This window comes from Trachinotus anak, unplaced genomic scaffold (genome assembly GCF_046630095.1).
Source record: "Trachinotus anak isolate AG129_WGS33_773 ecotype Australia unplaced genomic scaffold, CSIRO_AGI_Tana_v1 ptg000012l, whole genome shotgun sequence".
Classification (NCBI taxonomy): domain Eukaryota; kingdom Metazoa; phylum Chordata; class Actinopteri; order Carangiformes; family Carangidae; genus Trachinotus; species Trachinotus anak.
The window spans coordinates 10,059,262-10,086,147 of NW_027273863.1; the positions used below are offsets into that span (position 1 = coordinate 10,059,262).

The 26,886-nt window shown below is 39.4% G+C and overlaps 3 protein-coding genes across 3 annotated transcripts; 1 reads left to right on the plus strand and 2 right to left on the minus strand.

The window, feature by feature from the left end:
• Window positions 1-10,327: 10,327 nt before the first annotated feature.
• On the minus strand, window positions 10,328-11,591 carry insl3 (insulin-like 3 (Leydig cell)). Its single transcript, XM_071491816.1, has 2 exons — window positions 11,286-11,591; window positions 10,328-10,903 (listed from the first exon to the last, which is right to left on the minus strand). The coding sequence occupies exons 1-2, from the start codon at window positions 11,476-11,478 to the stop codon at window positions 10,701-10,703; spliced, it is 396 nt and encodes a 131-aa protein (XP_071347917.1). The 5' UTR covers window positions 11,479-11,591; the 3' UTR covers window positions 10,328-10,700.
• A 2,221-nt stretch (window positions 11,592-13,812) lies between these two features.
• LOC139629457 (potassium voltage-gated channel subfamily V member 2) lies at window positions 13,813-22,466 on the minus strand. Its single transcript, XM_071492080.1, has 4 exons — window positions 20,414-22,466; window positions 19,640-20,273; window positions 18,700-18,825; window positions 13,813-16,855 (listed from the first exon to the last, which is right to left on the minus strand). The coding sequence occupies exons 1-4, from the start codon at window positions 20,950-20,952 to the stop codon at window positions 16,538-16,540; spliced, it is 1,617 nt and encodes a 538-aa protein (XP_071348181.1). The 5' UTR covers window positions 20,953-22,466; the 3' UTR covers window positions 13,813-16,537.
• A 108-nt stretch (window positions 22,467-22,574) lies between these two features.
• Window positions 22,575-25,208, plus strand: rps28 (ribosomal protein S28). The gene is made up of 4 exons (XM_071492085.1): window positions 22,575-22,686; window positions 22,964-23,011; window positions 23,956-24,078; window positions 25,085-25,208. Exons 1-3 carry the CDS (start codon window positions 22,648-22,650, stop codon window positions 24,076-24,078), a joined length of 210 nt encoding a protein of 69 aa, XP_071348186.1. The 5' UTR covers window positions 22,575-22,647; the 3' UTR covers window positions 25,085-25,208.
• Window positions 25,209-26,886: the final 1,678 nt, after the last annotated feature.

The window sequence follows — 26,886 nt, forward strand, 5'->3', positions numbered from 1 at the left end:
TGTTAATTGCACATATCTACATTAGCTTAGCTTCTAAGGCACAGTGGTGCTTTGTGCTAAATGCTAACACTAGCATACTAACAAGCTCATAATAATAACAATGCTAACATACTGATGTTGAGCAGGTATGTTTTGTTTTTAACCTTAGTGTGCTCATATGTGATAAGTAGCACTTGCAAAGTACAGCTGGGGCTGATGGGAACGTCATTGTTTGACCTGATGATGGAACCAGAAGAAAAATTAAGGGATTTCCAAAGTTGTTCCAGGTTATTCTGAGGGAGACGTCAATGTCGGTATGAAATTTCATAGCAACCCATCCAATAGTTGTGAAGGCAGCTCACTCAAAACTCACTCAATTTTTAGACATCTTGGTCTGGGCCAAAGTGATGCACCAACAGACCAACAAACTGGCATCCCTAGAGCCACACCGTTAGCATGGCTAACACTGTAAAATGGAAACAAGGAAACATGGCTGACAAGATGATCATCACAATCCTAAAATATTTTTATCTTAAAGTTAGTGGGTTGTATTATTTTGTAAATACAATGAACTGTTTTAGTTGTTGTGTGGTATTGAATACAATTTTGTACCAGTGCAGAAATCTGCTGTAGGGCTCAACCATATACCAGCATTCAGGACAAATGCCAAATTTGGAACCAAAATTCAATTTCAGTGGCACTGCTGTTATTGTTGGATGGACTTGTTGAGATGAAGTGAATTTGTGCTGAGCTTTTGCAAAGAGGCCAACTTTATTGAACTCTGACCAATTGCAAATTGTCTTCACAGTGTTGACCTTTTAGGGATTGGAGAGTCCAATATGGAGGAGGATATCATATTAGCTGTGCACCATTCAGTTTTATATAACCTTGCTCTGCTGAATGACAGCCAACACCAATCGAGCTTTCCTCTTCCATTTCGCAACAAACAAAACCAATACTGGCCACTGCTCAACCTGCACCAAGCTTCTCGCGCCACCTGGTTTGAGTGTGTGCATATAGATTTAACCGTGTTGTTTTTATGAAACGTGACATGAAAGCTAATTATGAAACTAAAGACTAAAAGAATGTATGATTTTTATAGAGCAGAAAAATAAGACTAGCTTGTGTCCCCCAGACAGTCTATGGTGTCCCCCACCCTCTTCTTCTGTTGTACCTGCCAGGTTCAGGTGAATCCTCTTTAAAGGCACATTTGCCACAGAGGGGGCCTGAACCATTAGGCCTCTGTATTCATTAATGGCTCCACTTACTGGAAGTGACAGAGAGGCAGCTTTTCAATTTCTTAAAAAGCTGCCTCACTGTACTAAGATACTGTTCCTGCTGTTGCTCTGCTCCTCTGGGCTTAAGTATCCCACTGAGTCACACACACACACACACAGAGAGAGAGAGAGAGAGAGAGAGAGAGAGGCAACAAAGCCAAAAATGTGCCGCACAACAATCACACAGAACATGCATGCACACTGTCAAACACACACACACTCATACACACCTCAGCTTGCCAGGAAACCCATGCACTCTCATTCTGTCTTCATCACACACCCTGATGGGGCGGAGAACTGGAAGTTACACAAGCAGCTTAGCTCTGATTAGGTGAAGTGTATTGAATAGACTGCTCATGTTTTAACAGCAGCCTCCCCCTGAGATGGACTCGGCTGATAACAGTGACAGGAATATTGAAGGAGGCAGGCCAACAAAATGCAGTGTGTGTGTGTGTGTGTGTGTGTGTGTGTGTCTGTGTGTGTGTACTTGTATGGCTGTACATTGTGAGGATCGTGACATTTTGGGAAAGTGAGGACATTTGGTCCTCACTGTCTGGTTAGGGTTAGGGGCAAGCACAAAAGTGTGTGTGTGTGTGTGTGTGTGTGTGTGTATGTGTGTGTGTGTGTGTGTGTGTGTGTATGACTGTGTTTACATTGTGTTTCCATGTGCAGTACTTCATATACTGTATGCTACATAAACATTTTAACATTGCTATACATGTGTATTTCAATTGATATAACAAAAAGTGAGGGCTATGGCCATAAACATAATGACTCATACACTACATTATTCAACTCTCTAACAATGTTTTACTATCACATCAAGGATAATCTTCTCCTATTTTAAATGTACATCTTTGAAAATATGTGCCACGCCAGCTGAGTACTCCCACTCATGACGTCAGCTACAAACAGCCCAGTCACACATGAGTGTATGGAAGGATGAGATGGAGGGAGTGATGGATGGAGAGAAAGAGGTGCAATGGAGCAATTGGGAGCAGCTGTGAAGGAGCAGCTGGAGTAATCGTTTTTCTGGGCCTGCCCACTGCTGTCTCTGCCTGTCTCTCCCCTGTCTCGTTTTTCTCCTCTTACCCTTTTCGTACTCACTCCGTCACTCTCGCACCCAGACAAACACACACATGCATTTTCCATCTTCATCAATTCTCCCTTTCTTTTTTTTTTAACTACACTGGAATTTGGTGTTTTATGTGAGTGTAACCAGTCACGTGGTAACGATGAGATTATCTCTCTTTCCTCATTTCATGTAGTGAATTTATTTTGTTATTGAAAACTGTGATGAAATAAATTCATCAAGGACAGAGCTGACATCTTTAAACAATAACTGTGACTAAATCTTCAGACAATATTGTTGATGATAAAGAGGTGACTAAACTAGAGTCTAAAAATAAACTGTAATTACATTTTTCTATATTTTCATTGATAGAAAAAGAGGAGATTAAAAAAAATAGACTGACATAATCAAAGCTGTGTTACCTGAGCTATTTAGTACTTAGCTGATGCTGAATGTTAAGGTTCCTAATAATTTCTTTACAAATGTATCAAGCTGGTTTGTGTTAAGTGTGAAAACCCAATACAAACACTTACTGTATGATACAGTCTAGTGCCACACTGCCACTAACACAATTACGCAATAAAATCAACACGTTTCTGGCACAGAGCTGAGCATTGTAAGGTTAGGATTTATATCAGGGCTCTTTAGATTGGGTAAGTTTTTCTTTATTTTCTGGATACTCAGGGTTTGTGTTATCAAACAGCAAGTTAAGATCACAATGATGAGCAATGATTGACTCATATTGCAAGACTTGGATTGATTTGTGTTTGTCAATGTTGCTGCATCTTACCAGACATCATTATTTTATCCTCATTCATGTCTGGATGTATTACTTAAATTATTATTGAATTATTGACCTTTTTCATCATCAGTTGAGAGATTTTTTATTTGAAGGCAGTTTGCTGAGGTTTGACTGAAATGATCATTCTTGGTCTTGACTCAAACTAGACAAAAATTATCACTAATATTGTTAACTAATATTCTGATGACTTCAAGGTTATGTAAATGAGATTTTAAACAATATTGGTGCATGCACGTCCCTCCTGTTAAATTGCTGGTCCTCGCCATGTTTATAAAGACACAGGGACCACCTACATGTGAAATGCCACAATGCAGTACGCAGCATTCAGGTGAATGCTACAGTGTCCAGGTGAGAGCCACCTTCCAGAATTTCCTCCACTGAAGAAACCACATTTTTATCTAAAAAGGCCTCCGACAAAGAAAGAGATGAGTCCAGAGAACAGGCGGACTGGCTGTGGGGACTACCGCCTGCAATCGCAGTCGACCAGTGGCCCATCAAAACATCCATCAATCCTTTCCGGCTCTGTCAGTGTCATTCGTGCGACCACGGTCTGAGTGGATAAGTCCAAGGCTGAAATTCTTTCCCAGTGCAGCTGTGGAGCCAATACTGGTCTGTCTTTACCGAGGTGGAGAGCCTGCTAAAGGGCCACAGCTTGACTCAGAACTGGCTTTTCTTCCACTCAATGTGTAAGTAACTTGACGGCTACATATTGTAACATGTCTGGTTCCATTAGTGACGACCAGCTTAGCAGGACAACATTAGCTAACTTGCTGTTACCAATATACATCGCTAGCTGGCTAACTGTCAGTGTGGACTTATGGTTGTGGCTGGATAGTTTTTTGTTGACTTTCATGACCACAGGGTAACTTTGGACTGTTGAGCTTCCTGTTATGTGTTTTGTGACCACAAGACAAGACTAAAATGTCCAAAGTTTAAAAAACTGACTGGAACTAAAAATGATGAGGTTGATTTAATATAACTAAAATTAAGATGGACTTCATCTAAAAATAGCAGCTGCACACATGCTAGGGACAGCAGCTGGGTCCTGGTGCCAGCATCTGAGTAAGAGCCGGGGTGCAGCGACCAACATGCAGGAACTGACTCAGATTAGACGCCACCAGGTGAAGTGTCATCATGTCACAGCTATGACATCACACACATGGTGCTCGGGAGAAGGAAATAAAGCAGTCAGACAGTCTGTGGACAAAGGCATGTAAGTTGTCATCCTCTAGCCTGAACACAAAGTAGAAGTAAATCAAAGTGAATCATGAAAAGAGAACTGGTTACTCAAGCAGTAGATTAAGAGAGGAAATGTGGAAAAGGAAGGAAAAGGAAAAATGTGTCATCCTGCACAGCTTTTGATAGCATTAAGGCTTGTTTTGTTTTTCCAAGGGCACAAAGAATCAGGAAGTACATGTACAATTGCATGTTGTAAGAGGTGCAACAGCAGGAGCAGAAGAAACAACAGCAACGGTCTCTGTCTCTGAAAGCGTCAAACTGATTCATTTAACAGCTAGAAAGAAATCAACTCACGCGCAAAGCTTGTGTGGAAAGGTGACACTCCTAAATTACACCAAATGTTTACTAAAGGATGATGATCAAGGACAGGTCCTTTTTAACACAAATTATGTGATTTTCTGCTTTTTGAATACACAGTGACTCATCTGTGCCTGGAAAACGTTTCAGTGGAGCAACAACAGTTTTGACTTTAATACATTTATTCATCCACACGTCTATTTAAAGGCATAATACTGTTAAATTACATATTAATACACACAGATGAACAGAATACGTACATTTTGATTTTAAGTAACTGTAAATAAAATATTTTCAGAATATATATATATATATTGTTCAGCTTATTCAAAACAAAAAAACAAAAAAAACAAATGCAACTGAGACAAAAGATTCTCAATTATTCAACACTGCCATCAGATTTGGCTGCAAGCAGCAAAGCAGAGCATCACGTTACCTGAGCTGTGCTGTGGCATTCAGCTCTGCAGCTGCAGAAACTCGCCTGCAGTTGGTTTAGCATCGGCTGCTGCTGCCACACTGCCCTCTACCAGCTCAGCTCTATTAGTTCAGCTTCACCACCTCCCAGTGGCCCCAAGGTTGTGACAAAGTGGTAGTTAATTTCTCTCTCTCTCTCTCTGTGTGTGTGTGTGTGTGTGTGTGTGTGTGTGTGGTGTTTGCTGCATGTGCTTCTATTCTTGCACTGGACAGACTAAGCGGATATAATGACATGCATATGGAAGACCATATAGGGTGAGTAGTAATTGGCTTTGGTTTAGAGGCCACCAGCTATGAATAATTGGGACGTTTCAGTTTTAGAAGAATAAAGTCATATGTCCTTCATATTAGTCCATCAAAAGAAACAACAATTGCAAAATAGACTCTAATGAGTCATATATATAACATTATACTGTCAGAAATACTGTAAAAATGGCAGAATGTCATGACTAATGCTAACAGGTCAATCAGGGAGGAGGATGAGGATGACACCCCTGAGAAAGCAACGCTGATACTGTCCAGTGATCTTCTCCCTGTCGTCTGAGCCGCAGCATCACTCTTCAGAAAGCTGAACACTGTAAATCCTTTTTATTAACTCCAAAAAACACAGTCGAGGTTTTTACTCAGCTGTTTTATCTTAATATTATAATTTATGAGTCTACATAAAATGAAGGTGGCAGCCTGTAATTTATTAGATAATATACTGTGTGTTTATAATAATGACTATGTCCTAGAAAGTCTTTCAATCAATGAATGGGTGAAACCATATAGACTATATTCTAAAATCAAATATGTATTACTTTACTACTGGTTTCCCTGGGGAATTAAAAACATTTGTGTTTTTTTGCAGTATCTAATGCACAATGCTAAAGATAGTGAGGCACAAATTCCTGCAGATGAGAAGATGAGAGGAGATCAGAGCACATGGAGAGACAACAGGAGAGCTCCTTTGGAAGCTGTCTTCCTCTTCCCCTGGGAGCAGTGTCTAAGCACACGATTGCTACCGAAGCTGTCACTGCTGGTCAGGTCGTCTAAGTGTTGTAAAGCACAGAAGAAGACAGACCCATCATGTCACAGTAGGAGATGGCGGATGGTGCAGATGGAAAGATAACCAGGTTGCACAATATATGAGCTTTCAGGTTCAGGACTAGGACTGTGTACATTCAATTAATGGTGCATTCATTGGTTTATTGAGTCAAAATGACCTCATCATGTGCACAAATGTGATTGATGTGAAGCTCTGGACGCGCACACAAACAGAAAGTGGCTACAAAACCAGGATTTGATGTAAAGACTTACGATGACAGACAATAACATGCCTTGGCCCTCTTTAGTCCTGGTGCAGGATAATCATTTTTCACAACCTTTCAACACAAATGTTCCTACAGACAGATTATTACTGATCTATAAAGCACTGATACATGTTTTATTAGCTATCAGTTACAATGAAAAAGCCGTAGTGGAAAGAACGAACCAATTATAATATTTCTGTTTCTATTGCCACAGTGGAACATTTTCTGGTATCTGTAAGGTCTTCTATACACACGCTGCAGTACAACAACAGAACATATGATATTAACTGTGTTTGTGGCTCTATATTTGCCAGTAAGGCCTGTTCAATAAGACCTTACTGACACCATGTTTGTTTTTTAATGCAGGGATATGAAGTGCAGGCTCCACAATATTGCACCTATGCTGCATTTATATTGTATTGGAGTAATTATCATTTTCCTGCTTGTAAGTAGAGTTCACACCAGCATACAATTCAAAATTACATTCAGGAAACTGATTTTTCTGAAGGCTTACCTGACTTGCCACTTCCACTTCACACCACCCAACCCCACCCATTATTCAAGGTAGTTAAACCTAAATTTAATGCACACAGAGTTATACTGTCAATGCACAGTATTTTTGACCCTTGCATAATCAACTTGACAGTCATAGAACCATCTTTAGATGAGCACTCACCAGTCATAAACATGGGAATCTGTCTGGGTAAACAACGTGCTACTACATCTCCCTCAAAACCTTGTGATCACTCCAGACGACAATGTGTATGAGTGATGGGAAAGTTGATAAAAAACTAAGCACTGGCCTCACTTAGGCCAAGTCAGTGCCATTGTAGTTGTAGATGTATGAAGATGCCAGCACCAGGGCTCTGAGGACTGGAAATCCTGCAGTGTTAAGGCAAGTGCATGCATAAAATCACGACAAAATAAAATTCGATTTTCACTTCAGATTTCATTTTCATGTTGCAGCTTCATTTATTTCTCATATTCGTAAACAGAGTAGATCAGATCCATGTCCTCTATAACAAACACAGCACAGAACAAAGACAAAGGACCCTGTTACTGAGGATTTGTTTGACACAACATCTGACAGTTTATGTTACGTAGCAGCATGCCTGGAGCACTGACAATAATGGACACACAAAAACAGACATGTCAGTCATTGTCCTGGCCTCTGCTCCCATGCGCACATGTGCTCACTGGTTACAAAATAAAACAAACACATTTAAAAAAAGCATGCTCTGATAGATAAGTATAGACATGGACTTCAAATGGGTTTCCCAGCCTTGTACACCCACACACACACCATTTATGCAGAGCACATGCACACAGTATGTGCAAACACAGACACATGCAGAGTATACACAGGAAAACATGAACACACACACATACACCAAATATAGCATCCTTAGCCCTGACACTTTTACTGGTGGAAACAAGAGCACTGAGAGCCATTTCATTTACATGCAAATTGACACCCACCAGTCCACACACACACACACACACACACACACACACACACATACACACACACAAACACCTGACAAGCTTGCGTGTGTTCCCATGTGTTTGTGCACGAGTGTTTGTGCATGTGTGTGAGCTGTGTAGCTGCGCTGCTGGCACTCAGTGAAGGTGCTGTTCTGTCCTGCTGCTTCTCCTGCGAACTGGAACTAGACACAAAGTGATACAAAGACAGAAGGAGAGATAGAGACTCGGATTTTTCAGTTTTGCAGCTTTTCAGCTTTTGAAAAAACAGGCGCGAGAAGGAGAGGCCCATCAAAGCGGCCCCACACAGTGGTGTGTTTGTCATCATGTTACTGAATAATGATGGGCTGAGGCCTAGAAGGGTCCTCTGATCAGATTTCTCCTCTTGTCACAAGGATCACCTCAATCACTTGAGGTGATTGAGCATGTTACAGTAATGAGCTCCGAGAGACTGATCATCACCACAGGAAGGGAAGAAGTGGCAGAAATTCAACTGAAAGGACTGAACTTGATACATTAATAATAGAATTCAAAAGTTACATCCTGGAGTTGGCAGAATGAAGCAGCTCACCACGTTCAGCTGAGGGAGGCGAGTGCCGCTGTCGGACAGAGAGCTGCGCAGAAAGTACATCATTTAAAATCAGATATCTGTCACTCTCTGCTGGTTAACATGAGACACTGCATAAAACTGCCCTGTCAAATCACTTCCTACCCTCTCCTGCTCTCCCTCCATATTTGCCTTGTATCTATTTAGCAGTGCACACATGTCACTTTTTTTTATTAGGAATAAAATAATATTTTCAAGTTAACATTTTTAATTGTGTTATTTAATCATAATCTGAACAGAAATTTTAGGAAGTTTCCTGGAAATAATAATAATAGATAATAATAGTGATAATATATATATTTTTTTTTAGTTTCTTGAAACTTGCTTTAACTAAACCAAGTAACTATTTATTCATTATTCATTTATTATTATAAACATTGTATGCGGTCATATTTTAATGTAAGTCAGAGGTTTTTAAATTGTGAGGTGCAGAGGGAGACACATGAGGTAAAAACAATGAGAAGTTATAGTTTGACCCTCTTATTTGGCCCACGATTTCCATCAAAACTTGCATTCCTTCTTAGAAATCATACCTCAGTCGAATCTGAAAACACATACATGATACACATACTTTTAGATTCAAGGTTACATTTTCTGAGAGTATTATTATTCACAATGTCTGTTGCTAATAAACATCCCAGAATCCCCTTAGAAATCAGAGAAAAAAAAGATGCTACTCCAGAACTAGCAATGAATTAATTGGAAGCGTACCAACACTGTCAACACTGTCTTCATTTTCCCTATAATTAGAACCAAATGTCAGTTTTTCCCAGGAAACATTAGGAGATTAATAGGAAACTAAAGATCTGTAGTGTGGCCCATTTTTTGTAATTTATTTTTAATTCATAATTTCATTTTAAAAACATAATTTGATTTCTTGATGATGAAATGCCCTCAAATGTCATTGGCTTACTTACCCACTTTCTTACTCCTTGCCATTATACAGAAAGCATGATTACAACAGGATCAGGGACACAAGCTTAGAAACTGGTTTAATGTCTTCAAAGAGTTTGTATGTAGAACCAGGGGCGGCAGCAGTTTGCCAGATGTGTCCAACTGTTCAAAACATTATCAGACTGTTGTATTATCTTAGTGTCTGTAGTTAAGAACCTTCCAAACACTATTATCTGCTTCCATCTTGATCTAAATTTAACATTCATCTTTGGGTATTTTGTCAAATAACACAGCAAAAAAAAAAACAGTTACTCAAAAGCCAACTGTTCGCACAACACAATCCATCCCTCCCCAAATAAAACCAATTAACCAGTGAGTCACTGTAGGCTGATTTCATTTGCTATTAGGAGTCATTTACGACAGCTGCAGTATAGAGTGGCAGATAATCAGAAGCATATTTGATTATCCATTGAGAGAATTATACACCCGTCAGTGTGAGGAACTGGCCGGGTTACAGAGATTATTTCTGTTATTATGGAGCTAAATGGCTCAGCCAATAGCCTCAATCCGATTTAGCGCTATCAGAGAGAGCACCAGTGTTGTAAACTGCACTCACACTCATTACTCAAGTGTGTGCTTTATAGCTTTTATCGCGCATGTGCCTCCATGTGACTATACTTGATGATGTGATTTAGTTTGATTCGTTTGCTTTTCAAAGTATTAATGTTACTAGAAATTAATATTGACCATGTTGTACACTCCCAGGTATCTGCAAACTTGCCTGGAGTAACCTGTTGTTGTTGTTGTTGTTGTTGTTGTTGTTGTTGTAGTTGTAAGGTATGGAGGTGTTGCATCAATAGAAGTTGGGAAACCAATTCAAAAAAGCTGAGAAATCACAGATAACAAATAAAATTTCATAAATAATCATCAAAGGCTTTATTGCAGTGTAATTTGAGGGTTGCAAATAAACTTCTTTCTACAATGATGAAGAAAAATAAATTATTTTACTACAAAATAAACAATTTAATTTAACAATTCAATTTGACAGTGTCCTGTGTAACTTGTGATTTTATCTTTTGTTCTGCTATATGATTTATTAAATATGATCAAGTATAAATAATTACTGATGTGCAGTGTTGGTCAACACTAGACATATAGCGAAATCATTAGATGTGACTTCTCAAGCATTAGGCAACTTGTTCCTTTAAACAAACTTGCAGCACAGACCAACCAAGACCACGACCATAAGACTGCATTTTATCATGTGGCGAGTAGGAAGCGAAGTCTAGCAAAACTGTATCAGCTCTTTCATGCTGCATCCTTTCTCACAGCAAATATCAGATATTCTCCCAGCAGCTCGTCTGATCCGAGAGGACAGGGGGTACCAGTGAGGAGCCAAGGAGAAGACATCCTTCTTCTCGTCAGACTCTGGAGGGATGTGCGCTGTCTCTGTAGCCCGGTGCTCCTCTGTGGAGACGTCATGGTCCCCTGCGCAGAGGAGAAGGGAGGATGTGTGGACTTTAGAGTGAAAATTGGGAAACATACAAGATTTATTGGTTTCAGTTGAAATCTCATGCGAAAAGGTTTTGCATTATGCAGCGAATTCAGTAACACATGGGAGCTGGACTTCTTGAGAAAAAACACATATTCCACTTGACTGTAGAGAAAATAATCCAAGACTAAACATGTTTTGCTGGGTTGATGAATCAGACAGTCACTCAAATCACAATAAACTCCAAGAAAGGCAACTCCTGCACTACAGCAGACACTGTGGCTTTAAATGTTTAAAATGTTAAATATCACTTATCTGTGATGAAGCGGCTCTCAACCAATGCACATGATGTTTAAAAATGTATCATAAAGTACTCACAGTGAGGAGCGAGCTGATGCTGGCCCACTTCTACGTCCAGGATGCTTCTCCTTAGCCGTGAGTTCCCACAGGATGAGACGGCCAGACGTATCAGCTCTCTCCCACATATCTTAATCCTTTCCTGTGCATGAGCCACATACGCTGCAGCCACAAGCACCACCATCAGAGACACCAGACACTTAGCAGCAGGCATCGTAGGATGTGTTGCTGCTCCTCAGTTGGTCAGTGGAGGCAGAAATTGAATGACGAGAGGTGAGCTGTGAGAGTGGTGACTTATGAGGTGAACCTAGAGGGGTTTATATATCCATTGTGTGTTACTGGTAGTGAAAAAATGCTGAGGCCACAGATTGTTGGAAACACGTATCTAGCCTTGGTGAGGGAAAAGCATGTCCTGATCTGGAGCTCAGCATGATAGTGAGGCGAAGTCTCCTCAAGGTTAAAATTGTCATTAAAATTAAAAAAAAAAAAGAAGAAGAAGAAGGTCTTATAGTGAGCTACGGCTCAGATTTAAAACATTAACAGTATCATGTGAGAAAGACAAAATTATTTTGGGCCACTGAGCTTCGCAAGAGCATCGCGCAGCTCCGGCAGAGGTCTGAGTTTGGGCCTTCATTCAGAAAAGTAGAAAAACCAAGATGGATTTCAAGCAGTTAAGTTGCTAATAAACAATGTGGTTTTAGGTTTTTAATTGCTTTATTTCAGAGACGTCCCTAAGCTCCTATTTTGTTCACAGCATTTACGTATGTTTGTTTGATATTTGTCAAAACGTCATAATTCATGATATTACAACAAACAATTTTCCTTGAATGTGAGTTGCTTTTACACCTTATCTTGACACATCTTGAGGGATGGGAGCTAATTGGAACGGAGTGCGACTGGCAAAAAGATGTCAAGGATATTGACGCAACTATTCACACACATGGTCACCTCAGGCCATACTGTAGATGCAAAACATGCCAGTGATGACTGTCTCATATCTCCAGCGCTGATGAAAAACATGAAGGGTGGCACTTTAATGTCTTAAATGTACTTCTGGCTATGCTTGGCATTTTAACCTCTCATGACGATATCACTGTTGAGTAATGACTCTCAGCTGCTGTGCTGAGCAGGATGTAGAGTTGAAAATATCAGCCTTACTTGTCTAATTGCTTTCACCTCACTGATTCTTGTCCTTTATCTTTTGTAAAGGGGGTTAAAGTCAATACTTTAAGTTAATACAATAACAGCATTGAATTAGTTCACCCAGATCTTTTCTATTGATATTGATATTGAGATTGATATTGAACTTACTACACTTTATCTGGCTCATCATATCACTCGCCACTGCACCACTGAGTCCACAAAAGACTCCAGGAAAATGTTAACTGTGAACTGTCCTTGAAAGCTCAGTGTTTTCTGTTTTGTTGACTTGTTTTCCAAAATGTGGTCATGTGTTTTTGCTTTGACTTATTTCTTCTCCCAAATTTATTTATTTTTTTTACACTTCAGGGCCACCATGATTATAGATCATCCATACCCAGCCAATATTTGTATGGATCAGATGACTGTGATATGGAAGGGGTCGTGTGTAGCGATGAACCCACAGAGAATCATCAACAGGGACGTTTTAGTGTCTTTCAGCTTGTCATTTTGGTTTTATGGCCCACAATCTTAAGGTCTTGCTTCAGTCTCAAAGCTCTCATCCACCTTATTTGCAGCAGCAGCAGGCAGGCGTTTTCATCTCTGATAAATAACTGTAAGCTACCTGCCCAGACAGACACAGTTAGCAACTTGCTGGTAAAGCCAGTAGAGCAGTTAGCAGCTAAAGTGCCGGACAGGAGCCGTCAGGAGTTGGTGGAGACGAGCAGAGCTAAAAGGAGAGCGAACAGTCGACTGGTTTGCTGGATGTTTCAATATCACCCATTTGCTAACACTTGCTGTATTACTGTATTGCACTTGCTGTATGTAAAAACATCTCTTATTACTGCTTTAAAGTCATTAAAGTATTTATGCCCTTGTATCAATGTACCAGGTACATTTGGTATCTGCCCTGTCTGGTGAATGAAGTGTATGTTACAGTACACCTGCGGATACTTCAATGTCTTGCTCTAACAACATTTTTGTTAATAGCGCAGACAGCCTGTATAAACTGTATACTGTCTCCACCAAATGATAATGATATATTAAATACGAAATATTAGCTTTTTATGAAATGATTGTTCATCTGTCGCTGAATATTCTGTATCTGTATCTGTGCTCGTGTCTATCTGAGTCTGCCTGTCTTCCTGACCTTCCCCTGATGTCCCTTTTGACTGCATCTATTCCTGTCCACTCAGCCCTGAGTCACATGAGACAGCCAAAATCCCTCAGTACTCTTGAGTTTTAATTGATGCTGACGACACTATTAAACCACTGGCATCTCTCCCAATACCTTATCCTGTAATACTATTAGACAGGAGTATCATCCCTCAGAGGAATGAGACAAGGGTCTGTTAATAGACACAAACTTCGAGTCTCTCGTATTTAAAGGAAAATAATACTACAAGAGTGCTACAGGAAGAGCTTTATCAATTCAGCAAGAAATCTCTTTTTTTCACTTTTGATTGATATTAAGACAATTACATATTTAATACATATTGCATTTGTAAGTTTTCTGTTTTTCTGTTTTGTTTTCATGCACAATAAAGAAAAATAACGACACATTTTACAGTATTTGGTACAGTAACTGAGTAATAAACTGTAACTCTGAAAAAGGAATTAAATTAACTGAATAACTAGAAATCCCCCTAATATTTCCTAAAATGTCCTTCTTCTGTCACCTTTTGTTTGCACTTTTTAACCAATGCAGTTTTCATCACATCCATGCAGCTACAATCATCCATGCACAAGAGATGAAAAATTGACTGACAGATTTCAATTTTGACTCTCCAAACAAAACCTTTGAAATCTTTAGGTTACTGTTGTGTCAGGAAAAATGTAAACAGAAATTGGACACATCCGTCACTAGTTGACAGAAACTCAAATGAAAACATTTGTAATGTTATACTGATAATTCATTCAATAGTTCACTGAAGCAACAGTACTGTCTCTAATTGTGTTTCATATGGGTGGAACATAGGTCTAATTCTGTTTTTGTAAATCGGAGGTGACCAGTGCAGGTGCAGGGAGTTTTGCTGTGACCAGACGCACAACACATCTTCAGCACAGTTAGACAGAGGGTGTGAATCAGTGGGTGCGGTTAGGTCTGGTGATTTTATTTTCATTCCCTTAAATCTCTCCCTTTCTTAAAAAAAACAGTGCACTGAACAAAGCAGTCTGCTACAAAATATTTTTTCAAAGTCTTGGTCTACTGCTGTCTTTGTCCATAGCACTCAGTGAGTAGCCAATACATAGCACATTAAATATGTTTGGGATGAGATAACACATTTGATTGCTGTTTGCTTACTTCTTGTCAAGGGCAGGAGCTAGGTTAATGATCTTAGCTGAAGAGCTAAACACAGCCAGCAGCCCAGTGCAGAGACAGTTCTTACTATAGGACTGAGCTGTGCTCCAGTCCAAGAACATTTAAGATCAGTTGTCACCCCTGGCAGGGATTATACCAAACACTGACCTGCTGGATGACAATTAGAAGCACTGTTGTCTCTTATCTCAATTGTCCTGCTTTGAGGGACCTATATCAGTAACTGACTGATATGCTTTCACTCATGGAAGTGGCTCCCATACAGAAATGTAATATATAGCATATATGTCCATATCAAGAGTGATGTTACCAAATATCACTTATATTATCATCACATATATACATCCTCAGGATATATGAAGATATGTCCAAAGTAAAATTTGTACGTACATATATTAAAAAATATCAATATGATGAGTTGTTATAAGTAATAGTATTTTGCGACCACAAACATTATTAATATATATTTAATCTATATATGCATGTTCATTAAAACAACATACATGTAAAAATTCTATATGATTATTTGTTTTTCTTGTAATTTTTTCATTAATTTTAAACATGTCTATCTTTCCCTTCTGGGAAAGTGGTCTCAGACTTTTGGACCCTATATAATGTATCAGCATATATTGAGAGTATTTGGGATGGATATATGTTTATGTATATTTATTTGTATGTTTGTATGGGTTAGACATATATGACATGTCAATATATGAAATTATTCCATCATTTTTGTGTATGTGTGTGTGTGTATGTGTGTGTGTGTGTGTGTGTGTGTGTGTGTGTGTGTGTGTATATTTAACATATGTACATATATTACATTTGCGTATGGGCTTGTAAGCACTTGAATAGGAACTGATGTGCTGTGCACACCTGGTCAGATTTTCTGTCCATCCAAAATAGCCCAGGACATGATTGACTTTTGCCTTTTGCCCTTGTCTGACCAGGCAGGAGGTACAAACGGAAATCCTGGTAATCCTCAGGACCAAGATTACACTCATGCTCTTGATAGTTACTGACACACCCCCTGCTGCAACTCTCCTCGCACTTAGGTACAGTCAAGAGCATGCTGAGTGACTGGACAGAAAAAAGGTGTGTATTCACAAGAATCCCACTGTGATGACACATGACGTATGGCACGTGATGGGAGAGCTCTGCACGGGGGAATTTTTCTGAGGTGCACATAGTGGAAATCTGAGAGCCTTCCATTGCTTATACACTTGTATTTGCTCAGGCTAAAAAAAGTGGAAGACAATGACTACAGGCCAACATGATGTTTGACCAGCTATTAGCCAAAATTTTTACAGAACACTGAAATCAAAGTTATACTGTCTATTGTACGCAGTATCAGGAATGTAAAGTAAAATATAAGCAACCATTCAGTTGTCCAAAACAGTTCATTAATAGCACTTCCAATGAAAAGAGTTCTTCACAAGCATCCTGCTCCATTCAAAGTGATCAGTGTAACATTGCTTCATTAATAATGTTACTACTTGACCTCCTTGTGTCAAACATCTACTGTATTTCAGTTTAGTCAGATCTGCAGTTCTTGGAGACAGATAACAAGCTGTCCAGCGGTAGCATCTTGTCTATTTGACAGAGGAGTCATCACCCATTGCGTGCAAACAGCAACTGCTATAAAGCTGAGGCTTAAAGCTTATCTCAACTTGCGGCTGCCTCATTTGTCCCCCTTAGATTGTTTATCTTAAATCACACAGGCTCAGAGTTGGAGCCAGATGGGGTCTTACACTTTCTACACCCATGGGTGATAAGGCCATTTAGGGTTAGCAACTTTGCGACTAGGCTGCTTCTCTCAATCCTCGCTCTCATGGACGGTCTGCCTTCCACTGGGCCGATAGTGTATCTCATCATCGGAGTCATCTGGCTGGGGTTCGAAGCAACTGTCAAACTTACGCCTCAGACGTTTCCTGAGCTGGAAGGTGCGCTCTGTGTTTGAAAATGTGTATTCCTGTTCCTTCAGCTTGGCGTAGTAGTCGGAGAACTTGTTGAACAGAATGGAGATGGGCATGCCATTGAGGATGATGCCAAACGAGATGCAGCCAAATGCCACACAGCGGCCGAGATAGGAGATAGGGACGACATCTCCATAGCCCACAGTGGAGATGCTCACCTGTAGGAAGAAAAGAGAGCTAATGTGAGCCATCCCACGTGCATCATCTGAACTGTGCTTTACTATATGAATTTTTAAAAATGGCTGCATGTGCTGTTTCTTTAAGATTTTTAGAAAGTTTTTACATTTAATATGAAAAAATATCGAGCGTGCTCCAAAGAGAGAGGGCTCATCCTCACAGCGTTTGTCATCCTGCCCCAAAATGCCCGTTGTCCATGGCTTTATGAGAATCCAATAATTAAAATGTTCCTTTTACTGATTATTTGGCGTGTTGCAAGTTGGGAACGAGTTGGATCAAATAAACCTTCAGGAATGTACTGCAACACTTTCTATCTCTTGAAAGCAATCACTGTGTCTGGCCACAAACAAGACGCATTACACCGTATTATAGAGGATTAGACACATTTAAGTTAACAGCTGCCACCAGATAAATAAAAACCTAATGCCCTTAAATGAGAGTGGAAAAACACAGAGAAACAGGTTGGTGATGTATAATGACACTATGGCCTGTTAGTAGATTAAAAAGACAAAACTAAAATTTGTAAAATTGTTTGTTACTATTTTGAGCATCACAATGAACGTCAGAGAAAATGAATCTCTTCTCTTTCCCTTGTTTGCCCTGTGAAATTTAGTGATGAGGAGAAACAGAATCCAAAATAGTGGTGGAACTTATATAATGTCTACTTAATCAAACAGCTAATTAGCTAAATTTACTTGCAACTTTACTTGCGTTGCTGTATAATTGCACAGAACAGGTAGAAAGACTTTTCTTAGGTGTTGGCTTTATTGTAACACCCATCCACACACACATTTCATCACATCTGAAATCTACCGCAATAAAGCAAAACACACTCTCATATAATTTCTTTAGTAGTGAATTTGTGTGCATGCAGTGTGAAACCCTTAAAATAACACATTTCGTCAACATGTGGGCCTTGTATGTAAGAGATCTGCTGTTGAAAGAAGGTAATGAGTCAGTGATTTATGTCAAAGAGCAAAGCAGAAACTGGTGTTTAACCACGGAGCAGTTTGGTGGCAGACACTGGCCAGTTGTTCACATGTGTAAAGACCTTGTACATAATTCTTGCCCTATGTGTCATGCGTCCACTGTTCAATGTCCATCATTAGAATGAAATATGTTGCATCATATTTTTTCCTGATTCCTGATTGTTTTAGCTGATCATTTATTCACAAAAAGAGATTATTCAATCTTTAAATACAGTGTTATCATGAATCCATTGCTTGGTAGAAGCACAAAAATAGCACAGCCGTGCTCTGTGCCCTTCTGTCTTGGTCTGACAAGACAGGCAGCACAAATCCCGGTCGGCCTAATCCTTGACACCTGAAATGCACCGCACTGTTTTATCATACTGACACACCCCCTACTGAGCTTCTCCTTAGTCTCTTTAGCACAGTCAGGAGGAACAGCTTAGCAAGGTTAATAACCACGTTAACTGATCCAGAGGAATCTAAGTAGCAGCCACAAGAGCTGATCCAATCCTCTAAACGATAAAGTCACCATTTCCTGCTCCATTAAGATGAAGGGCAATTCAGGTGTTACCTGCCATTATGTGAATATGTGCAAATTAAGATGAATTTTGTTATGTTTGTCATGGCTTGATCACATTTTTTCCTTGATTCAGGACATGCTCAAGGTCAAAAAAAAAAAAAAAGAAATTAACTTACGAACATAGATTATGACAACATTTAGATCTAGCCAATTTCATTGCAAAGTCACTAAAATACCAGGTTCTTGTCAAAAAATAAAACCCTGATTGTAATTAATTCCTGCTGTTTTGCATTTAGGCATAACCTGTCTGGAGTTTGAAGTTCATCCTACTCACCGCAGCCCACCACCAGGCATCTGGTATGCTGCTGAATGGTGTCCCAGGCTGATCCACTTCCACAGAGTGCATCAGGGCAGAGAAGGTGAAGATGCCCATGGCAATGAATAGAAACAGACAGCACACCTAAGTAATGACAGAAGAGTATATGTCAACAGCAGTGCCCATTCATATTTGGAAATCAATATATTTATAAATCTTTGGCCACCAATCAGGCCATATGTTGTTCAATATTACTTCAAATACCAACATATTCATGTATTAACAAAATGTGCATACAGTATTTTCAGCACAAATGGTCCAAATATACAGTAGCTGCCAAAAATTACTAGGCCAAGAGTGACATATACATACAGCAGCATCACTGAGGGCAGTACAGTAGTAGGTTGAACAAAAGAAAACACGAAGAGTATCTTGAATTCTTTCACTAGCTATCTAAATCACAGATTATTAAATTATTATGCTGTGAAATGATTGGTTATCCCCCCACCTTCACTTGTGACATGACCTGCACATCTACATGAAACCTGTCATACATTTCTGTGTTACTTTTCTTTCTTCTTTTCTTTACCAACTTAATGAAATATCTGCCTCTCGAGCTACTAAATGCTCCACTGTCTTTATCAGCATAATTACAATTGCTGCTAACTATCTAGCTTTTTAATTGAGAACAGTTCCCTTCTGTGGTTTGAAGGTTACAAAGTAACAGTACAAGTTGCAAGCAGTAAACCATGTGATCTGGTGTTAATATAAGATACTGATTATAGCAGCTTTCCTTCAGCTCGTTTGGGAGTTGCATGTGTGTTCCATTGTTTTGTGTGTGTCACTCAGTTAAGGATGTCCCCAGCGTGTATTTTTTGTGTTTCTGAGATTTCTCGGATTTCACATTTCTGAGATGTGTTTTTTTTTTAGATTTTTCTTAAATGATATTCCTCCATACCTGCTCAGAGCACTGACGGATGGTGAAACCAAATGCTCTCATGCCTGTGGAATGACGGGCAAGCTTCAAGATACGGAAGATGCGCATCAGCTTGACGACCTTGAGCACCTTGCTGACTTTACTGACCCTTGCCATGGCCTTCAAATCTTCCTGTCCACTGACGTCTTCTGTATCTATAACAAATGCCTCAAAAATGAGCTGGATGAAGTAGGGCATAACAGCCACCATATCAACAAAGTTGAGGGCACTCTTCACAAAATGTTTGATGTTGGATGTTGTTATCAACCGCAGAAAGTACTCTAAGGTGAAGAAAAGGATGGAACCGATCTCTATCCACTCCATGTAGGTTTTGCCGGCGAGTTTGTACTCCCTGAGTTCTTTCACTGTATTCATTGTCATGGCAACAATAGAGATAAGCACAAAGAGACTGGAAAACACAGCAAAGGCTTTGGCTGACAGTGAGGAGTATGGATTCTCCATCAGGTCCCAGAGAGCCTTTCGAAAGTTTCCAAGAAACATGCTCTTGTATCCCTCGTCGTCCTGGTGAGGTTTAATCTCATCGATCAGCTCCTGGTTGACCTTCAGTTGGTCTCTAATGTCATCCAGTTTCTCCTCAAACAGAATACGGCAGCACCTGAGTAGAAGAAGAGGAGATTTACTACCAATTTTTACAAGAACCACTTTTCAAAATCATGCTTGAAACACACAAACAGTGACAGACCAAGCGACACAATACACAGAGTGAGTGTAGGCTATCAAGTATCTGCGGCACACCTTGGAGTGTCCTTCAGTTTCAGTCCCCAGAATGACATCTCCTCCTCAAAGTTGACAGGGCAAAGGCTGTCCATAACCCACAGGACATTACTGCAGTAAAAGTGGAATATGTAGTGGAAAAACATGGGGTCCCTGTCAAAAAAGAACTCGTTGTTCTTAACATTGTAATCGTCACAGAGTGTCATACGCTTGGCTGGATCATTACAGAGGGCAAGGACACCAATCCTGGTCTTTGGATGTCGGAGGACCAAATGTTTTGGAATATGAAACACCTTTCCACCCACGTTGAGGTTGACGATGTTTGATTGCCTTGGGTTTGGTGCATCTTTGCTCTTTTCTGTTGTTGCATTGTTTTCCCCATCAGAAGCATCAAGGTTGTCCATAGATGTCCATGGCTTCACTGAGCTGTCCTGTGAAAAAGGGAATTCACGCTCTTGTTCTTCAGTGCTTTGTGAAAAACTTATTTCCCGTTTTACAGTCGCAAAAAGACTCGAGCGACGCTTCTTCAGCACTTTCAACTTTGGCTTCATAGTCTCCATTGTGACAGCTCCTTAGAAGACAAACCAAGAGAAAAGTTCTGCACTGAAACCAGATCAAGTTAGAGAAAAAATATAACAACAATATTCCACAAGATCTCCATTTAAGCAAGATGTTGTCCTTTGGAAAAATTCTGCTTATAGGTTGAAATAAAGATAAAGTAAGGAATCCCGTGCTTGTCTCTCTGCGTGCAAGAAGATCAAGTGCATGAGTTAGGGATTCAGCTTCCTTACTGATTCTCTAATCCTATTGCTGTTCTTTCTGTCAAACGCAAGTTAAAAATACTGTTCACAAGGATTAGTGTTGTGATTTAAGGCTTTGAGTTCTGAGAGAAGAGGAAAGGCAGAGGGAGTGGTGTGATAGCAGTATTGCATTGCTAACGGGGCTATGGAGAGCTTTCTCACAGGAAGTTCATATAAATGGTACAGGTAGATTATACAAGCTAGCTCAAGCTATAATTCATCTGTACTGAACAGTAAAAATAAGCCTTGATTTGTATTGTCAATCAACAGAAGTTAGCATATGGTAAAACATTTTTTTCTGTTTTTCTCTATATTCCTAAGAAAGCTTGAAGGGTATATTTTCTTTTCTACTCTTCATAATCAAATCCCGGTTTAGAACTCATCTCTGCAATAACCTGTTAGCATAAATACTTTGTTAATTTTAAAATAAAAGCAAGCCAAAATAATGTACAATAATTTTGATGAAATAATACTGAATAAGGAAACAGAAATACATTTCAGAGTAAAGGTCAACTTATTATCCAGTTCACTGAAGCGGTAAATAGAAAAAATAAAAGCTGCAAAAATGTGACTATGGTGAAAAAATAAATATACACAGAAGGGAATATGTATTTTAGGCACTTGGTGCAGAGATTATTGACTGTGTACAGATGGATGACAAATTAAAGTTAAAACCAACATAAAGCATCGTGGGGAGGTTTGGGCCACCATTTCCCGCCAGAGCAGCTTCAGTGCTCCTCACAAGTCTCTGGATTACACTAGAGGGATGAACACCACTCTTCCAAAAGATATTCCTTCATTTGGTCTTTTGATGATCTCCCATGCATGGTCAATTGGGTTGAGATCTGGTGACCATTTTCATATTCATCAAACCATTTAGTGGCCCCTCGTGCCTTATGGATGGGAGCACTGTCACCCTGTTTCTCCACTCATTTTTCAGTAGTTTTCCTTTAATTTGTCACCCATGTGTAAATAGACTCTGTGGTCTGTTGTTGACACCCCAATCAAGAAATGTATACTGTATTATGAAAGTATTCATAGTTATTGATAAATTTAATATGATACAAAACATCAAGAAACTTCATGGATATGTGTACAGCAGTGGCCTCAACCAGACAATTTATCTGGGTCTGTTACTTCATACTTATAAGGTTACAGTTAGCGTTCATATACAGAGAATAATGGTACGGCCCAAGTTTCCACCCCCCCCCCATGGAAGCTTGTGTGAATGGTATTTCCCAATCTAGCGGAAAAGGAAGTAGAAATATAAAATAAAATTTCAATTTTGTGTGTAAAATGTTTTTCTGTGTTCATATATATATTTATATGCTTAAACATATTTAAAACTTAAGTATAACATAATAAAAATGTCATTGTTTTAAAAACTAAAAGATTGCGTCGGGATATAGACCGTCCGCGCACCACGTCACTTCCTTTCCGGTCTGACCCGACAACATGGACGCCAGCCGCGTGCAGCCGATCAAGCTCGCAAGAGTAAGAAAATATTAAATACGGTGAAAATAAAAAGAACCGGGCGGATAGACCGCTACGGGAACAAGTAATGTGTCATACTGCGCCGAAACATTGAAGTTAAATTGACCTTAACGCATCGATTAGCGTACGGCAGGTCGGCGCTCATGCTGCCGTCATGGAGGCCTGTTCAAGCCTCAGTCCGCGGCTCCACCGTCAGCCCCATGCAGACCCGTCGGAGTCCAGAAAAACACGTATTCATTAGCCTGTGTCGTTAATGTCACTTCTGTTTTGTTTTCAGGTCACCAAGGTGCTGGGAAGAACTGGTTCCCAGGGACAATGTACACAGGTAAGCTAACATAGCTCATATCTCGGGGTCGAGGTTTCATCGGTTAAATGGAGAGGGTCCGTTTCTGCTCTTCTCTTTCCTGATGACTTACTGAGCAGCCCTGGTATTAAGTATGGCATGTTCGTATATATAGAGTATTTTTTTCTTGTAGGCTATCTGCAGGTCGACTTATTCTCATTTGCAAAGGTCCTGAACATGTTTTCTAGCCTCGCTGTGGCAGTAATGTTGTGAGTTTAGTAAAACACTAGCTGATTCACATCTGGACCTCATACTAATGGACCCTCTTGTAATCGTGCACCCTTGTATTCCTCTTGTATTTGGTAAATAATTCCAGCCCATATCATCCCTACTGGTTTTCACTGATAGTTGAGCTGTTCACTATGGTATATAAAAGCTGTCAGTGAAGCAGTAATGATTACCTGAATGACTCAAAATTAGGGCTGCCACTGACGATTAACAATGCATTATCAATTCATCTTAATATTTTCTCAGTAGATTCGTTGGTCTATGAAATAAAACTTTATAAACCTGTCTTAAATTAAAAAAATATTGAAAAATGTCCACTACAATTTACTGAAGAGCAAGTTGATGTCCAGAAATACTTTTTTCTGAGTTCAAAGATAATGAATTTACAGGCATATAAGCAGGGGAAAGGAGTACATTTTTACATCAAGAACTTGGAGTTGGAGAGCTTATGGTATTTTTGCTTGAATAATGACTTTAATAAGCAATTCAAAAAGTTGTACCCAATTGATCAACCCTTTTAGCTCAGCATATTAATAAATATGATTCCTGTAATCTCACACATTAAATACACATTAATTCATGGCTGCATCAGTTCTTATGTAAACATTAGAGTGGACCATCATGTGTCAGCTTTTAACCAGCAAAGGTCTTTACTGTTGTTTTTTTTTTTTTCATGTAATTTATCTGTTACCCTGCAGGTCCGTGTTGAGTTCATGGACGACAGCAACCGCTCCATCATCAGGAACGTGAAGGGCCCAGTCAGAGAAGGAGATGTGCTGACGCTTCTGGAGTCTGAAAGAGAAGCCAGGAGGCTGCGATAGGTGAGGGGACATGAACCCAGCTATGCCTGTTAGCCTGTTCACTAATGGGTGTTTGACTTTATGTCAGTTGATGCCATTAAACAGTCAACATTAGAAGCCTGCCAGCAATTTGAAGATGCAGCTTTGCGCTCTTGTAGTGTGTAATAGATGCTTTTCATGGACATTTTATAGACTTAACAGCAATAATTTTTTTTAAATCACAAAAAACAGCAGTTGTATTAAATGTGTAGTTTTTTTTTTTTTTTCAAAAGAATTTTCTCCCAGTGCACGTCCAGTGACTGTAAGACTTTATGAACCCCTGTAGCTGCAAACCGGTGGAATCAGTTAGATCAAATTTTGACACAACTCAGTCGTTGAAGTAGATGTATTGGACTGAATTCTACCGTGCAGTGTATGTAAATAGAAGTGGGGAAAACATAGCTTTTAATGCAGTGTAGTACAAAAACACAGCAGCCTTAAACTGCCATGGAGTTGAGTTAAGAGCTCTTTAACACAATGTGAAGCTCTGTCCAATTTGTATAGACCAAGACAGGATTATGGCTGAGCCATTGAGCTGTGTTATGTGTTGTACTGGTGTTCATATTTGACCAAGTGTAGTTTTGACCCACTGTAACTCTCTGCCCTGATGATATAGGGATGCCCACCACTTTCATTAACAAGTGAACCCATGTGCCTTTACCATGTATTTTAGCCACATCAGTGTATGGGTTTAGTTCTGTGGTCCTCTGTGCCGATCTCAGGACTCAAGCACTCAGTTCATAGAACACCAGAGAAATGCAGGAGACAAGTGGTCGAGTTATAAAACAGAGAGGAACACTGTTATTGACTGACAATACAAAATAATCTGATACTTACTAATTAGTAATTACTAATTTACATGAAATTAATCCACAATATTATCTGTTCTTTGTTAGTGTCCTGTTTACACAGAAGCACTGAAAGACAGTTTTATTTTTGTTGGTTGTGATATTTGAGATGGTGTGTGACTGACTTCTTGTCTTTGCAGTGCCCTGACGCTGTGAGGTGCTGATCCAACGCTGTGGAACAGAAGACGACATCGGTTTCACTTGCAGTGGCCTACATCTCATCTGTTCAGATGTTTTGAAATAAATTTGGTTATTAAGATGGAAGTGTGGATGTCCTGTGTTTATTTTAGACGTGAATGTTTTTTTCCCCTCGCCATAATTAACAGACATTGATGCTTTGCATGATAGAGTAAACGATATTTTTTAAAATTGTGGCAACTGTAATAACTATAGTTTATTATAGTTGCGTATAGTTTATTGCAAAATAATTTCACAGTGCACAGTCAACTTTTGTCTTACACCGCAGTCAATTTTGCTCACCAAGGTTTCGTTTTGGGGTTATTTGTTTGAAGTGGTTGAGGTATACAGGCAATATGCTTGTGCAGAGATGGGTAAATAAACTCTGACTATTGAGGCAGCGTGCCAAAGTCAGGGAAGTGACATCAGCCTATTAAATTTCAAATGGTGCATTGCTATCGTAAAATTTGTGATTTTAGTCTCTTGCTGTAAGAGAAATATTTAACTCATCTGTGAAATAAAGTAAGTTAATGACATTTCTTTTTAAAGTAATAAAAACACTTGATTTTATCTTGTTTATATGTAGTTTTCCTACAAGCATGGCCACTGTAAACAGCACTGTAACATATCTGCCCACTGAAACTAGAGCATCTTATTTTTAAATGAGCAAATGTCACAAGGTCAAGTTGATAGAAGCCAAATCTGCTGCACTGTTGTGAGTACGAGTTGGCTTTCCTGATGTCACTCTTGCACATTTATATCTGCAAATGCAATAGACATTTTAATGTGTTTCAATATACGCACATGTGCAGAGAAGGAACATTTTTACTACCAGTTTTGGGTTGTGACGTTTACATTCTCTCCAGCAGAGGGCAGCATCAATCTTTCTTTAATGTATTTTTAAACACAAAACCCAAGGCCTAATGGTATACACCAGCCACAACATAAAAAAAACCCACCTGCCACCCATGGATCAATCTTGTTTTCCCAGCACATCCAACACTACTCAATCACAACGAGATCTGGAGAATATGGAGGTCAAGTTAACACCCTGAACACTTGAACTCTATGTCATGTTCGTCAAACAGTTCCTGAACAATATTTGCAGCTGGAACAACCACTTGTCCGAAACCACTTCTCTATTCAATTCATGGCTTCAGCATCAAAGGTTGGATCCATGGAGAGAATGAAGAAACAATATACAACCTCATATATAAATGTGGATTTTTTGGGGGGACTTTATGGAAGTTATCAATTTAACAATGTTATGTAAGATATCTTAATATGAAATGAAGTATTTCCACGGGGATAGAGAGTTTATAAATCATTGCACTGTAGGAATTTAGGAATCACCATGAAGTTCTCTCTGCATATCTATATTGTCAAATGTTTTATGTTTAACATAACTGTTGTTTTTCAGCATGAAGGTGTTTGGCTGAATTCCTGCTTCAGGTTCACGAGGGAACCTGGGGGTTGTTTGAACAGGAAAGCGGGTCAGTTTGGGCTGTGTGTTATGAAGAGGCTCTTTGCTTGCTGTATGCATGTATACTGTAGGTTTAATGATTTTATGTTTGCCATCTAACATTGACCTACTTTGCACAAGACTTTGAATTGACCTGGTGGTGTGGAAGAGTGAATTCATTTTAGCTGTAAAAACAATATATGATGTGAAATCAGTGCCACAGCTGTGCTACAGCATACTGCTTTTATATTTGTGTAAATACTGCTTTAAAAGGAAGCTCATATACAGCATTTTATAGTCATT